Here is a 14,006-nt window from a genome sequence, read left to right on the forward strand (position 1 = left end):
CGTTTAAAGTGGCGAATAGTCAAATTTGAGTTCTTAAAGGGTCAGTATATGATAAATCTCAAAAATTTTATTCAAATTTTTTAAAAAACTCATCTAATTTTAACAATTCCCTAGTCGAATTTGACAGTTTGGCCATAAAAAAAAATTTGAATACGAACTTTCACTTCAACTCTTGATAAATCTGCCCCTAAGTGTGTTGCACTGTAGGATGCTAGGAGTATAAGAAAGGGGTAAAATGGTACTTTTCCTTGTTTTAACTGCAACTGCTGTTCCAATATTCAACAGGGTGAATTCCTATACCATCCCAAGAAAAGGGACGCCTATACGGATTCCCAGACCCAGAACGTATTTGTGAACACAAGTCAGCAATAAAAACTGGTAAGAAGGAAGAAGCAGTTGTGGGTCATTTTATTGAGGCAGGCCATAATGTCAATCAATTGAGGTTTCAGATTATTGAAGTAGTTCAGCCGAAGCGTCGTGGTGGAAATAGAATTAAAACCTTATTTTACAGAGAGGCCTTTTTGGATCAGGAGATTGGAGACATTAACTCCATTAGGTCTAAATAAAGAATATCACCTCAAACTGATTTTTAGATAAATTTGCTGCTTTTTAAATGACTTTATATACTGTTTTTATTCTGGATTTTTTGCAAATTTGCTACAAGTGAACTCTATTCACCTGCACAGTTGAAATCACTTCCGGATGGACAGTTTTTGTAAATTGTTACATTGTTTAATAGATAGAATAATGTGTTTCACGTGATTGTTATATGTTGCTAATTGTCCACTAGATGGCACGTGAGAGTTTAAATAGTGGTGTAATGATTGTCAGTTTAGCTTGATAAAAGGCCATGTGAAGCCTGAAACGTCACTGTAATGCCCCAAAAGTTTGCAATACATTTATAATTTAACATGATTAAGTGGTGCTGTTCCAATTGAATCTGCACTGTAGGATGCTAGCCAATACCCATCTGAGGCAGGTGGCCACCAGCTAGGCACACTTAACAGGGAACTGCAGATCCTTGCATGAGAACAGACTTGTGATTGAATAACCACACCCTACTGTCATTTTGGGTTTTCTTTTTTTTTTTTTATTCATAATTTCATTTTAAAAGAATGTTCATACAGACCCCATGATACTCAGAGGAGTAGGCAGAGTATCATGGGGCCTGTGTTGTATGTACTGTACATTCTTTTAATATGGAATTTTGAATAAAATGTGTATTTTTTAATAATTTTTGCGTTATGGCATAACTTGTCTTTTGTTTGTTGTGAGTTATGCCCTTGGAACATGGGGAGGAATCCCATTTACTCTGACCCTTTGGCCATATACACCCCTCAAAGTGGACTTAATATTTTATTTTAATATTTTATTTTAATATTTTCTCATTCGCACACACATTATGGGGCAAATTTACTAAAGGGCAAAATGACCAAGGCTGGCGAAAATCGACGTGTGGCGTCATTTCGGGACTTCGTTGATTTACTAACGGGCGCTGGCGAAAATTCGCTAGCAAAGGTGATAGACTATAGCGCTACTTCGCACACTAACACCAGGCGAATTTTCACTCTGGCGAATGGACGTAACTACGCAAATTCAGTAAGATGCAAATTTTAATGAACGTTACCTCTTGCGCCATCCTTGCCTTCGCCACCTCAGACTCAGATTTAACTTTCCGCCATATGCAAATTAGCCAACGCTAGCACAACTTCGCTTTGCTTGCCAAATTAACGCTAGAGCAAATTCGCCAGCGTTCGGGGCCCTGGACGCAACTTTGCATTTTATTGAATTAGCGTTGTCCTGGCGAATTTTTGCCTGACGTCGTGTGGCGATGTAAGCGAAGCCATCGCTGGCAAATTTCCACAGGTGAATTTGCCCCATAGTACTTTCCCAAACCCTGAGGGGCCCACATGAGCACAACTAATTTGCTCTTTCACCAGAGAAGAATAATATCTGTGGCTTGAAGCAGAGGTATAACTTTAAGTTCATGGGGCCCCCAGTGTCGTGTTTAAAAGGCAAGTCAACCCCAAAATAAAAATGTGCCTACTAAAAGAAAATATATTTCTTAGCTTTTAAAGTTATTTGTAAAAACAATTGCTATTGAAAGCTGCATTTGCTTAACGCCTGGTTGTTAGTTTTGAAACAATGTTGCAAAGTCTTAGTCTACTCTGTTGCCTTGTCTTACAGTGTCCCTTTCTATTCTCTGCCCTGGTGGGTCAGATTGTTGATACAAACACTGCTTTCAATAGCAATACATATTCAAATAACTTAAAAAAAACATTGAAACTGTGTAAAGAATGTTTATCGGAAATTTGCTTAGAATTATTATATATGTTTTCTTTTATTTAGGGTTGACTTGCCCTTAAAGAGCAGTCTATTCTGGATATGTTTATAGTTTGTATTTATTGCTATGCAGCACAGCTGACCTTAGAGGCCGCCCTCTACACAGGACTGTTCTTTACTATTTGCATTTGTCCCTAGTTAGTACGTTCTGTTTTTTCTCCCTCATTTTACAGAGCTTGCAAATATAACATACACAATATCCACACCTCGTACTGATCAGGGTATTTTTATTGAAAAAATTACAGAAAGGTATTAAGTAACATGGTGCCGGTCCTTTGTGAAAGTAAATACGCATTTAGTTTTATAATTTACATTTCATTTCCATAGGAAGGATGACAAAAAAACAGAGGATCATTGCCAAGAAAAGGAAGCACAACTGGTTAGAACAGAACAGGTAATTAGAACGATTCTTTCTGAAAATGGGAGGAGGTCCATGAAACTATTCATGTGCTTGGAGGCCTTCCTAAATATTTATACTTACTCTTCATTAACTGTGTTTGTTCTTTCATTCTCTATGTGCTCTGAAATTAAATGAGGCTCGTGGCTTGTAAGAATGAGGTAATTTTGGTTTCAATCCAGTGTGCCTTATAGAAACATGTCTAATAGTTATGAACTTTTAACATGACCTGGGAACTTAGCGTGCGTGGATGCTAATGTGAACTGTTCTACAACTAAAAGGCATTGCTCACAGATAGCTCTATATGCAAGATTTCCATACAGTAATATATTTCACTAATTGCATGGGCTGGTTTTCACTAAACAGTGTTAAATACATTCTTTCCTGCAGACCCCAGCCACTTCCTTTGCATAATATATATATAACATTAAACAAGAAATACAAGATAAAAATGTTAAGCTGGTCTTTAAGGGGAGAAACGTTATCATCGAAATCCCATAACCAAAAGTCATCCAGTGCTTTAACGCTTGTCATGAGGATATTAAACGTGCCCAGGGAGCAGAATATAAGTGAATATACTGTCAGTATCATCCAAAGTTGGATTGTAATCAATATTCAAGGTTCCTGTACTGTTACATAGTGTGCATGTGCTGAAAGCTCGAACTAGCACCCAATGTATTTCACCAGCCAAGTGCTTACTATAGTGCTCACAAGTAGGAGTATAGGAGTAAGGAGGAAACTGAGGGGGCAGAAGTTGGGACCATGATTTGTTTACAGGGACCCTGTTAAAGTGGGACCTGTCACCCCAAAAAAATATTCAGAATCCTATTTTATTAGTCAAGCAACATGAACTTTACTTACACTATATAAATTATTTGAATCTTGTTTTCTTCAGTCTGGGAATTCATAATTATAGCAAGAAGGCAGGAGCCATTTTGTGGACACTTATTAAGACAAGCCTTGCATCATCTCAAAATCTTGATTTTGTACCAGAATGGGGGACCCAATGTCCATCCCCATGTATTGACTACACAATTAAATGGTAAAGAGAACAGGGGGATGTGGGGAGAGCAGTGACATCTAGGAAGTGCTGAATGGAAAGTAAAAGTAATTGTCTGCCCTGCCTCTATGCCTAAGTCATAGAGGAGAGGCAGACAATATTTGATTGACAGCTGAGATTTTTAAATGAGCTTTTATCAATGCTTTAATAAAAAATAGAAATTGGATTTCATGTTTAATTTGAAAAGGACTTTTATTATACAGATTTTTGTGTCTGGGTGACAGGTCCACTTTAAAGTAAAGATCCTTTTGTTTATGGGCTTCATACGTACATGAATACTATATACAATCTTTCAAAGCAAAGCCAGTATTATTACATCAGCACACCCTGCTCAGAGGACTCTGGTATGGAATGGAGATTCCAATGACTACAGTGTTTGCTCATCAAATATGGCAGAAGTAAAGTGACTAAATGTCACCATTGATGCAGGATGACTGAACATTTGAAAAATGCAAGCATTTCACTTAAACACATGGGATACGTGGCCATTCACGTTTGTTAATGAGGGACTTTAACAGACCATCTTCTTTCTTAGACTTAATTTCGGTTGGTCTTTTTGAATTCGAATTTTGAAGATTTTTCAATTCTAAATTCGACCCTCGCTAAATATGCCCCTTAATGTCAAATTAACTTTCTAACAATCCCATCTGCAGAATAAAGAAAAACTTGTCAAGCTTGTCTCCACATACTTGATTTGGTACTGCTTTACTGCAAAGTTGAGTGGCCCATTGACTTTAAGTTTTGCCCTGAAGAACGTGTAACCGACCAGAAAAAAAAACATAAACTGTACACTTATTTCTCTTTTATCAGGGTTTTAAAGATGGAATGTAAACTTGTTAATTTAAAATTCAATAGGAAGGTTACATGCACTTTATATTCAGTGTGGGAATTTTTACAGCGCCTGCCAGCTTATGGGGTCTAAAGACTGCTGTGTACAATACCACCATTTGCTATAATCTAGCCCAACAAACATGTAGAATGTTACCTAACTGGTCCATACATGGAAAGAGTTGGACAGCACTGAACCATAATAATATGGAAAGGAATAATAACCCTAAATGAACTCAAGCCCACTCTAATCAAAAAACCACCTCTCCCTTTCAAAATGGCATCATCTGCTTGGCTGAGATCTGTCTCCCTTCCCCTCTATCTGTTTGGGAAACGCAGAGCAGGACAGCACATCAGAGTTGACGTCCATCATGTTTGACTTTTTCATTCCGGTGACCAGGCTCCCTGGAAGAGAATACTCATCAGGAAAATGCACAATGGAAGCTAGGATGAGATTGCATCCTCCTCCTCAGTGATGAGCCTGCACAGATAATTGGGTTAGGTAGAGGCAGCCAAGTCTGTGCAGAGGACAGACTGCTTGATAATGGGTGGTTTATTCTCCTTTAAAAATAATTACTCTACACTTGAAGATCCAGGAAAATAAATACAGAGGCTAGTTTGATGTCTACAAAATATTCATGGCTTCTTACATGGCACATAAAAATTATATTGTACTTAAGTCCTGGAATATTTATTTTCCTTCGGGTCGGGTTAAGCATAAACACAGCAATACACAGGGGCGTAACTACAGAGGAAGCAGACCCTGCGGCCCAGGAGGTATAGGGGGCCCCATGATATATATGAGCCATTTCAATATATATTGGTAAAACAGGACAACCTCTGGATATTTAGGGGGCCCTAAAATGAATTTACTGTGGGGCACAATAACATCTAGTTATGCCACTGGCAATACACGTTCCTCACTAGATTTTATTTGACTAATAGAATTTTTCCATAAACAATCCTAAATCTCTAAGTCTTGCAGAATGCCAATTCTATTAATTTTAAGATGTCATAGACACTCACTATTATTTTGCGAGTGGGGAGCTGTTTAAGCTTCTGTGTAGCTGTCAGTATTTTGAATCTGTCTGGACTGTCATTAACCTAATATCTTCATGCTCCGCAAATAATTTCACTTCCTTCCCCTGTTTAAGAAAATAGAAGCATTTGACCATGTTCCTTTTGCTAGAACAAGAAGTTAAGGTGATTCTTTGGTTCACTGAACTTCTACCATATCTGTTTCACAGCATGGAACCTCGCACCGTGCATACTGTGGAGACTTTGTTATGAAATTAACACGAGCAGATACTGAAATTGCATTCTCAGACTTGGAATAATTAGAAAGAATTGTGTGACAAAGGCAAACATTCAGGTACTGTATCATTAAAATGTTGCTGAATGTAACTGTTTTCTACTCTGCCTTCTGAGACACTTATATACATTCCTCTGTGTGATAAATGAGAGCTCACTCTTGATGGGCTTTCTGGACAAAACCTATCCTTGTTCAGAGCCGTAAAGTCAATGTCTTGCTCTATATTGAAGAATCATGATGGTCAGTGGCGTAACTAGATATTACTGGGCCCCACAGCAAATTATTTTTCAGGCCCCCAAAATGTTTAGAGGTTGACTTGTTCCTCCAATATTTATTGAAATTGTATATGAATCAGGGCCTCATGGGGCCCCTATACCTCCTGGGCCCCCCTGCAGCCGCAGGGTCTGCTTCCTCTATAGTTACGCCCCTGATGATGGTCAAACAGTTCACACATCAGTTTATCTAGTGAGGCAAGGATGTAAGGCTGAAGTGCCTTTGAGTGGTATTTCATTAACACAGAGCTGAGTAAATACCAACAAGAGCCCTACACACCTCTCAAGCCTTTCCTCTGTGCTTTTCAAATTTGGAGTATCTGCTACTGATGTCCCAACATTTAAAGAGAAAAATGTAAAATCCCCTGCTAAGCTATACACTGATAAACATGAAAGTTCATGCATACTGCCTGTAAGTTGTAAATCTTGCTGTCAGTTAGACAGTGCAGGAGTAGTACAGAACAATCTCATGCATAAACAGGCACGCTAGGCGTTAAACTTATAGTCTACAGCAAGAGAATGTTCATGGGTTTTTTTTTATATATATTAGGTATGGTTTGCAAGTTACTAACTAAAAACTGCCCCATTTCAGTTTTATAAAATGAGAGGAGCAAATTTAGAAACAGATTATCAAGTCCACTGCAGAAAGCATTTAAATAAATCAATACCTAGCAGGGTGTATGTAGGTAGATGGAAGGGAAGTGCTTCATTCATTTTACTCTCAAAGATCTTAAGAGAACTGCTGCATTGTACAGTGAAAATAGCCTGAAACTAGTCTTAGATGGCTTTCTGAAAAACTGACGAAGCATAGTTCTGCAGTTATCTGTACTGAGTATATAGATACATAATTTAACATAATAAGTGGCCAAGTCAGTTACTTGTACATTGTTACTGATGGAATATGAAGATTTACATGAAGATAAAGGGTTTGCTCTTTAGTCTCCTGCATACACGTGCCTTCCAATGAAAAGCCTTGCTAACAACCCAATCATGCAATCACAGAACATCTTTCAACATTATTAATGGTGGTAGGGTTTTTTTTTCCTTTATTAATTATCACTTTTCCCATTCCAAAAAAACACAAGGGACCTCTGTGTCTTCTACAAACAGTGCTCTTCTCCATCATACAGGTGAGGGAACAGATTAAAAGAAGCTAGAGAGAAAGAGAGAGATGGGAAAACGGATTAAGCGACGGAGAGTTATCAGATTACATACATTCATTTAGCAAAGCCAAGATCATACAGGGTGAAATATTGCATAAAAGAAAGCAGAAAGCATTGTTAAATGAGACGTCACTGGTGAATTTTAGTATTTACATTGATGTGGAGTTTAACAGCTGTAAGCATCGATTGTGATAACACTGATGCAAGGCATTTTGGAGCATGTTAGAAAAACTGCCCATATAGGAGTACTTCCTTTATTATTGGTGAGCAGACATTATCAGATGTGACAAGCCTACCTACCCTTGTTAAGATAGCATTAGGCCACAGTCTGATATACTGCTTCTCTTATGCATCTGCTACTGCAGCCCTAACATTCAGTTCTGGTTCTTCCAACAAACTTCTCGTGTTTTATCACATATTCATTGGGCTGGTACATATGCAAGGCAACAAACCAGATTAAGAAGAATTAATCCCTGCTATAGCAATTTGAAAGGTAATCTGGAGTTACACAGCAGTGGTACATTAAGCCCTATAGCCTAATAATAATAATAATAATAATAATAATAAAACAAGGGCAGGTGCAGGGCTTTTTCTTTGTTTTTAAAGTTAAGAAAGAAATAAGGTGAACGCTTCCTAATACATTTACATTTATATCCAAAATTCATTAAAAAATTGAAATATGATATAATACCGGGCCATTTTATTACCAAAGCATTTCACCCTCTTTCACCCCAATTTAGATTACTGCTGTTTCCCTAAAAAGCAGATCTGTCCAATGTGTGCTGTTCTCCAATGTTGGATAGCAAACACGTTGGGCATGTTTCATCTGTGGGCACTGAACAAACAATGGGCACATTTGGATGGGCTTATGTATTGTCTGTCTGCCTGTTATGAATTTTTTTGGGACTAATCACAGCCATAATATAAAATATACTGCGTCCACTGACATATGGATGCACCAGAGAGCACTGCATAGCAGACAGACTTTTAAATACTAATTTCTGGAGCATTATAGGAGCTTTAATGCTCCTGAATATACGGTAACTAAGGAAATAACAGTAAGATGATAGCAGTTGTGAACTATAATGAAACTGAGTAGATCTGCATAGCTGCTACTTTAGAGTTCCTTAAAGAATAATGCCGATAGCCACATGCCAATGAAAACCAGCAACAGTATGAGAAGAATTCAGCAAACAAACAGATGGCATTGGGTAAGGAAAACAGAAGAGGCCACACACAATAAGAAGAGTAATTAGCAGCACATAACAATTGTATTGGGATTATGAGAAAAAATTAAAGTGGAGCTCACAGATCTGCAATTATTTTCCTAATAAAGTAGGAATATTTACACCATCTGTTCAGAAGACATCTGTCTAGCCAACATCTTTTTTTGAAACCGAGTATTGATACATAGTTGATCTTTTCAATGCTGTTAGCCTCTACTCTTCTGGTAAGGCTATCCTGGAGATGTTGGAACAGTGTTGGTGGTTTTTTCTTCCATTAGGCCACAAGAGAATTAGCGAGTATGACATCAGTGATTTTGGTGGATTAGGCCTCATTCACGTCATGTGTTCCAATCCATACTATGGAATTTAATTTAGGTTGAGGTTCTGGCTCTGTGCAGAACATTCAAGTTCTTCCATTCCCATCTGTATTGACTTTGCTTTGTGCATAGGGGTGTGCTGAAACAGTTAAGGGGCTTCCCCAAACTTTTGGCACAAAGTAGGAAATGTGAAATTTGTCAATAATGTCATTGCACGCTATAGCATTAACTTTTTCTGTTACTGGAGGCATGAAAAAAAGCCTCAGATGATAACTCCTCCACCAAATAGTTGTAATCATATATTCAGGATGATAGCACTCTCCTGGCATCCACTAAACCCACACTCATCGGTCAGAGTGCCAGATGGTAAACCACAATTTATCAATCGAAAGAACTTAAGCAAGAACTTTGTACCGCTTTAGAGTCCAATCTTTACTTAACTCCAGATGATGCTTGGCATTGTGCATGGTGATGTAAAGTTTGTATGCCACTGCTTCCCCATACATAATCCATTCTCTCGACAAATTGTTTTTAAAAGGTAAACTATTTTATGAAAGTCAAAGTACTGGAGTTGTTTCATACCAGATCCTAAATTGTTGACCTACTAATCAAGAAAAAAACTATTGCTGCCCAGGCAATTTGGTCAAAATGACCAAATCATGACCAAATTGCTTCAGGTAGCTTAGGGCAATAAACGGCAAAGACGCACCTTGAAAACATCTTTAATTACTTAGCTGAATAAAAACAGGTTGGTAACAATGCAGATATTGTCTGCTACAAACAGTGAACAGCTTTGTGAACAGTTCCAAACATACTCAATTTAAGGACTAGAGATAGCAAATGCTTTAAACCTCACATTTAAGGGGGTTATTTACTAACAGGGGTTATTTACTAAAAGGGGGTTACTTACTAGAACTGAAGAAGCTGCTCGGATGAGTAGTGAAACATCTTCAATGATTACTCAGCAAGTCCAGTTGGACTTATATTAGATATACTAAAACTCAAATTTTTCTGGTTGAAGTTTTAAAGGGGAAAACTTGAATGTTTAGAGGGAAAAAATACTTTGAGATATATACCCCGAAGTCAGAATCTGAAAAATCTGCCCTCTCAAACCTGCCGAGATCATGTAGAATCAATGGCAGATGTTCACATTACAATTTGGGTTTCTTCCGATATTCCAAAATATTCAGGGGTTTTGGGCGATTACACAAACAATTCGAACGATTCAGGCATCAAATCCGAATCTTTTTTAATAAATTAGTTAAAATTGTGGATGGAAGTTTGGTCGAGCTTGGTTTAATAAAAAGATGAGATAAATTTGAGTTTTAGTAAATCACTCCCTTAATGTATAAAGCCAGTTGATATAGTTCTGTACAGAAATGGCTCTCGAATGTTACCACAGAGGAACTGGAATGGATTGTAAAGAAGCACCTGACATACTGGCTGATAAGCCTATGCCAAACCTTTTTGCAAATATATACAGTACATAACATTCCTTCAATTAAAGAAAATGTGATTTGCTGTATGTGACAAGATTACTCAGCAGAGCCAGCAGCTAAATAACTTGCCATTTTAGTTTATCAGTATGCCAGATCATCAACATTATTAAGGATTTATGTATAGGGTTGCCACCAGCCTGGCCGGTATAAATTAAGCTTGATCCTAATGTTATTGATAGAGGAAATGCAAAAAATATAGGAAGGCCTGGTATTTTTTTTTATGTAGTATAATAGTATAATAGCATTTCATACTAGTCATGTCACTAAATGGAGGATGACCAGGCCCAGATCTGTAGTAAGGTCACGAAGACCCAGGCCAGCAAATTTTTAGGTGTGAAGACTGCACCAATACCAATGCTGGCCTCATCATATCTCAAATAAGGCAGACAGTCACGTGGTGTCCTGGATAGCTTCCTTGTTTGCGCTAGGGAGGGGAGGAGTTAGCAGAACACTTGGGCCTAGGAAATGGAAATCCAGCCCTGAGGAGACATCTATTGCACGTTTTAATACTTCTTAGTTTTTAGGCTTGTATGTATGATACTGGTGTATTATGTAAGGGGCGGGTTCTGATGCAAAATTCCAAATTTAAGGCAGAACAAAAACTATGTTCAAACTGCACAAAATAGCACCAAATGGACAGATGATATATCTCTGCTCCATACAGGATAAAGTGTCTACGGTAGCTCTGTGGACCATGTAGCATTTCTTTTTATGAGATTTTTCTTTCCCGTATTGATTAAACTTTAATAATTAAGGAAAGTCTCTTGACAATGAGTTTACAAATACACTTGTTTAGAAATGCACAGCTTTCAGTAGTCAGTCAGAAAAATAACAATTTTATCATTTAAATTTCATGGAAAAACAATGATCCCGATAAGGTGGATATTAATTCTGTGCAAAGTGTGAGACAGTAGGTCTATTCTGTGGTTAAACAGTAAGAAATAACACAACACAAAGCACCACAAAAGAGCTGTTAACTTAAGTACGTCGCTTCCATCAGAGCAGAAATTCTACTCAGTACACAGCCAAGGGTTACTGGAAAGAAAAGTGCAAAAAATGACTGTTAAAGATATGACAATCGTTTTACATGACATCATTTCTACAATTAAATCACAGAAAATAATACTAAGGATTTACTTTCAAGATAACAGGTAAATGTATGCAAGAACCCTGCCACACGCAGAATGCTGGAACAGACATCTTTAATGGGCAATATACACCTATACTCGACACAAACCATATAGGGTTCATATAGAATACATATTTCAGCTTTATGGAAAGACCATCTCCTATAGACTCCATTTTAATTAAATAAATTTAAATTATTAAGAATTATTTCCTTTTTTTCTGTAATAATAAAACATTGTCTGGTACTTGATCCCAACTAAGATATAATTAATCACTCTTTGCTGCAAAACCATTCTATTGAGATTATTTAATGTTTAAATTAATTTTAAATAGACTAAAGGTATGGAGGTCCAAATTGTGGAATGATCCCTTATCCAGAAAACCTAAGGTCCTGAGCATTCTGGATAACAGGTCCCATACCTGTAATAAGCGGTTTAGAGCTTTACAGACAAGGGGGAGTACATTGCACATGTTCAGAAAATTGATCGGCCAGGTTAAAAAATCTTTATGGGTCCCAGTACAATCTATCTATGTTTGCAGGGACAAGCAGGCAGCTCCCCTTTGTTTTCCTGGCAATATCGCCTGAAATGGTCTTTTTAGTTGATGGACAATTCGTACAATCGTTTCGAGATAATCGTGGTCTCACGATGACGATCGGATCTTTTAAAAATCTATGGCCAGCTTTACACTGTATCAACTGTCTTAACCATCAGTGCAGAGAATAGAAAGGGACAAACACTGCTTTCAATAGCAATACACATACAAATAACTAAAACACCATAGAAAATTTGCAATGAGTGTATATTGCAAAATTGCTTAGAATAATGCTTTCTTTTATTAGGCAAATTTTTATTTTGGGGTTGACTTGCCCTTTAAGTTTTAGCCTGATATCTATAGTGAAATTCTATTAAAAAAAAACTGGAATTGGCCATGTTTTATTTTTTGTGGTTGGTGAATGATCTTTTTGTTTAGCAGCTCCTGGCTTTGGAAATTCTGCAGCTAGCTGGTTGCTAGTGTTCAGTTTATCTTAGCAACTAGGCAGTGGTTTGAATGATAGATTGGAAAATGAACAGAAAGATATATAATAAGTAACAAATAATAAAACTTGTTGCTGGTGTCAGTGACCCTGATTATTAAGAAACATAAAAGCAAAGATCTGATTGGTTGCTATAGGCAACATTACCAGCGATGTTTGTCTCCAATGTTAATAAATACATCAGAGACTATTCAAGATGAGAGTGAGATAACTCTAAGTATAGACAGTGTGAATGTCACAACAATATTCGTACCCAGTTCATCTATACTTCTGCTTTAATTACAGTCAGATATTTTTTAACATATATGACAATATGCCTTAAACTAATATAACAAATTGGTAAGAGAAAGACTTGTAGAAAGGTATTTTGGGGTTTCAGTGTCTGTGCAAGCTATACTGTGTCAGTAAAGCAGAACATGATGGAAGATGATGATGGCAGCCTGCTGTTGGCAGTGCTCAAGAGATGCCTGGTAAATCCTAAGAGGTAGAGAGAGGACAAAAAATGTAATTTGCCTGCCTTGAACAGAACCCCCTGGTTACAGGTGTGTGCTATGAAGTATTGTTACTGGACATTGGAAGGAACACAGCACTGGAGAAAGCACCACAATAATCAAGGTGCAGCCACCAGGACTATCCTGCTTTTGACAAGTTAAAGGGAAAATTAAACCTTCATTTTTAAACAGTATCTACTAAGCACCTGTTAAATCAATGAAATAAAAAAAGCTTTGGTGGAATTTCCTTTTAAAGGAAAACTATACCCCCCAAAATGAACACTTAAGCAACAGGTGGCTCATGTGCAGTATGTTCTTTGTTGCAAGAAGAAAGCATTTGAAGTCACTGGTAATCTGTAATCGTAAAGTAATCTGCTTATTCCGGAAGTAAGCAGATAGGTTCTGAAAAGACGCATTACTAGACGTTTCAAGCCTTCTAATGTTTGAGCACACTTCACGACTTGCTTTTCATTTACAGTTCCCTGTAACACTATAGTATAGCCTTTTGTTTCCTCTGTCATGGGCAAGCAACACTGTCCCTGCCCATAGACAGTTCATAAAGCTGGCCACAGACGCAAAGATCTGATTGTACGAATCGAGGATTCGTACAATTTTCGGACCGTGTACGGAGAGTCCCGACATTTTTCGTCCTGCAGAGATCGGTCGTTTGGTCGATTGGACAGGTTAAAAGATTTCTGTCGGCTGCAGGTGATATCTCTGCGTGTATTGCCAATCGTATGATTTTCAGTGGGAGACTGTCACTAGCTTTGGTCGGACATAACTTTAGTATGATTGCTGTCAGGGGCAGAACAGATCTGTTCTTTTGTACTTTATTTGATGACTTTGTACTTTATTTGGTTAGTGGCAGGTCGGGAGATGGGGAATTCCGATCGTACGTTGATTCGTACGATTGGATCTTTGCGTCTGTGGCCAG

General features: G+C 37.7%; 1 protein-coding gene across 3 annotated transcripts in view; it reads right to left on the reverse strand.

Moving 5' to 3' along the window:
- Positions 1-4,546: 4,546 nt before the first annotated feature.
- septin6.L (septin 6 L homeolog) overlaps positions 4,547-14,006 on the reverse strand; it is a 36,752-nt gene continuing 27,292 nt past the window's right edge. For 2 of the 3 annotated variants that reach the window (XM_018229008.2, XM_041572053.1), the window contains one exon: positions 9,973-11,452. In XM_018229008.2, the coding sequence (XP_018084497.1) occupies positions 11,428-11,452 (25 nt within the window). In that variant the 3' untranslated portion in view covers positions 9,973-11,427. Of the gene's footprint in view, positions 7,366-9,972; positions 11,453-14,006 lie in introns of those variants that run through there. The other variant, XM_018229006.2, reaches the window with a different exon arrangement.

This window comes from Xenopus laevis, chromosome 8L (genome assembly GCF_017654675.1).
Source record: "Xenopus laevis strain J_2021 chromosome 8L, Xenopus_laevis_v10.1, whole genome shotgun sequence".
NCBI lineage: Eukaryota > Metazoa > Chordata > Amphibia > Anura > Pipidae > Xenopus > Xenopus laevis.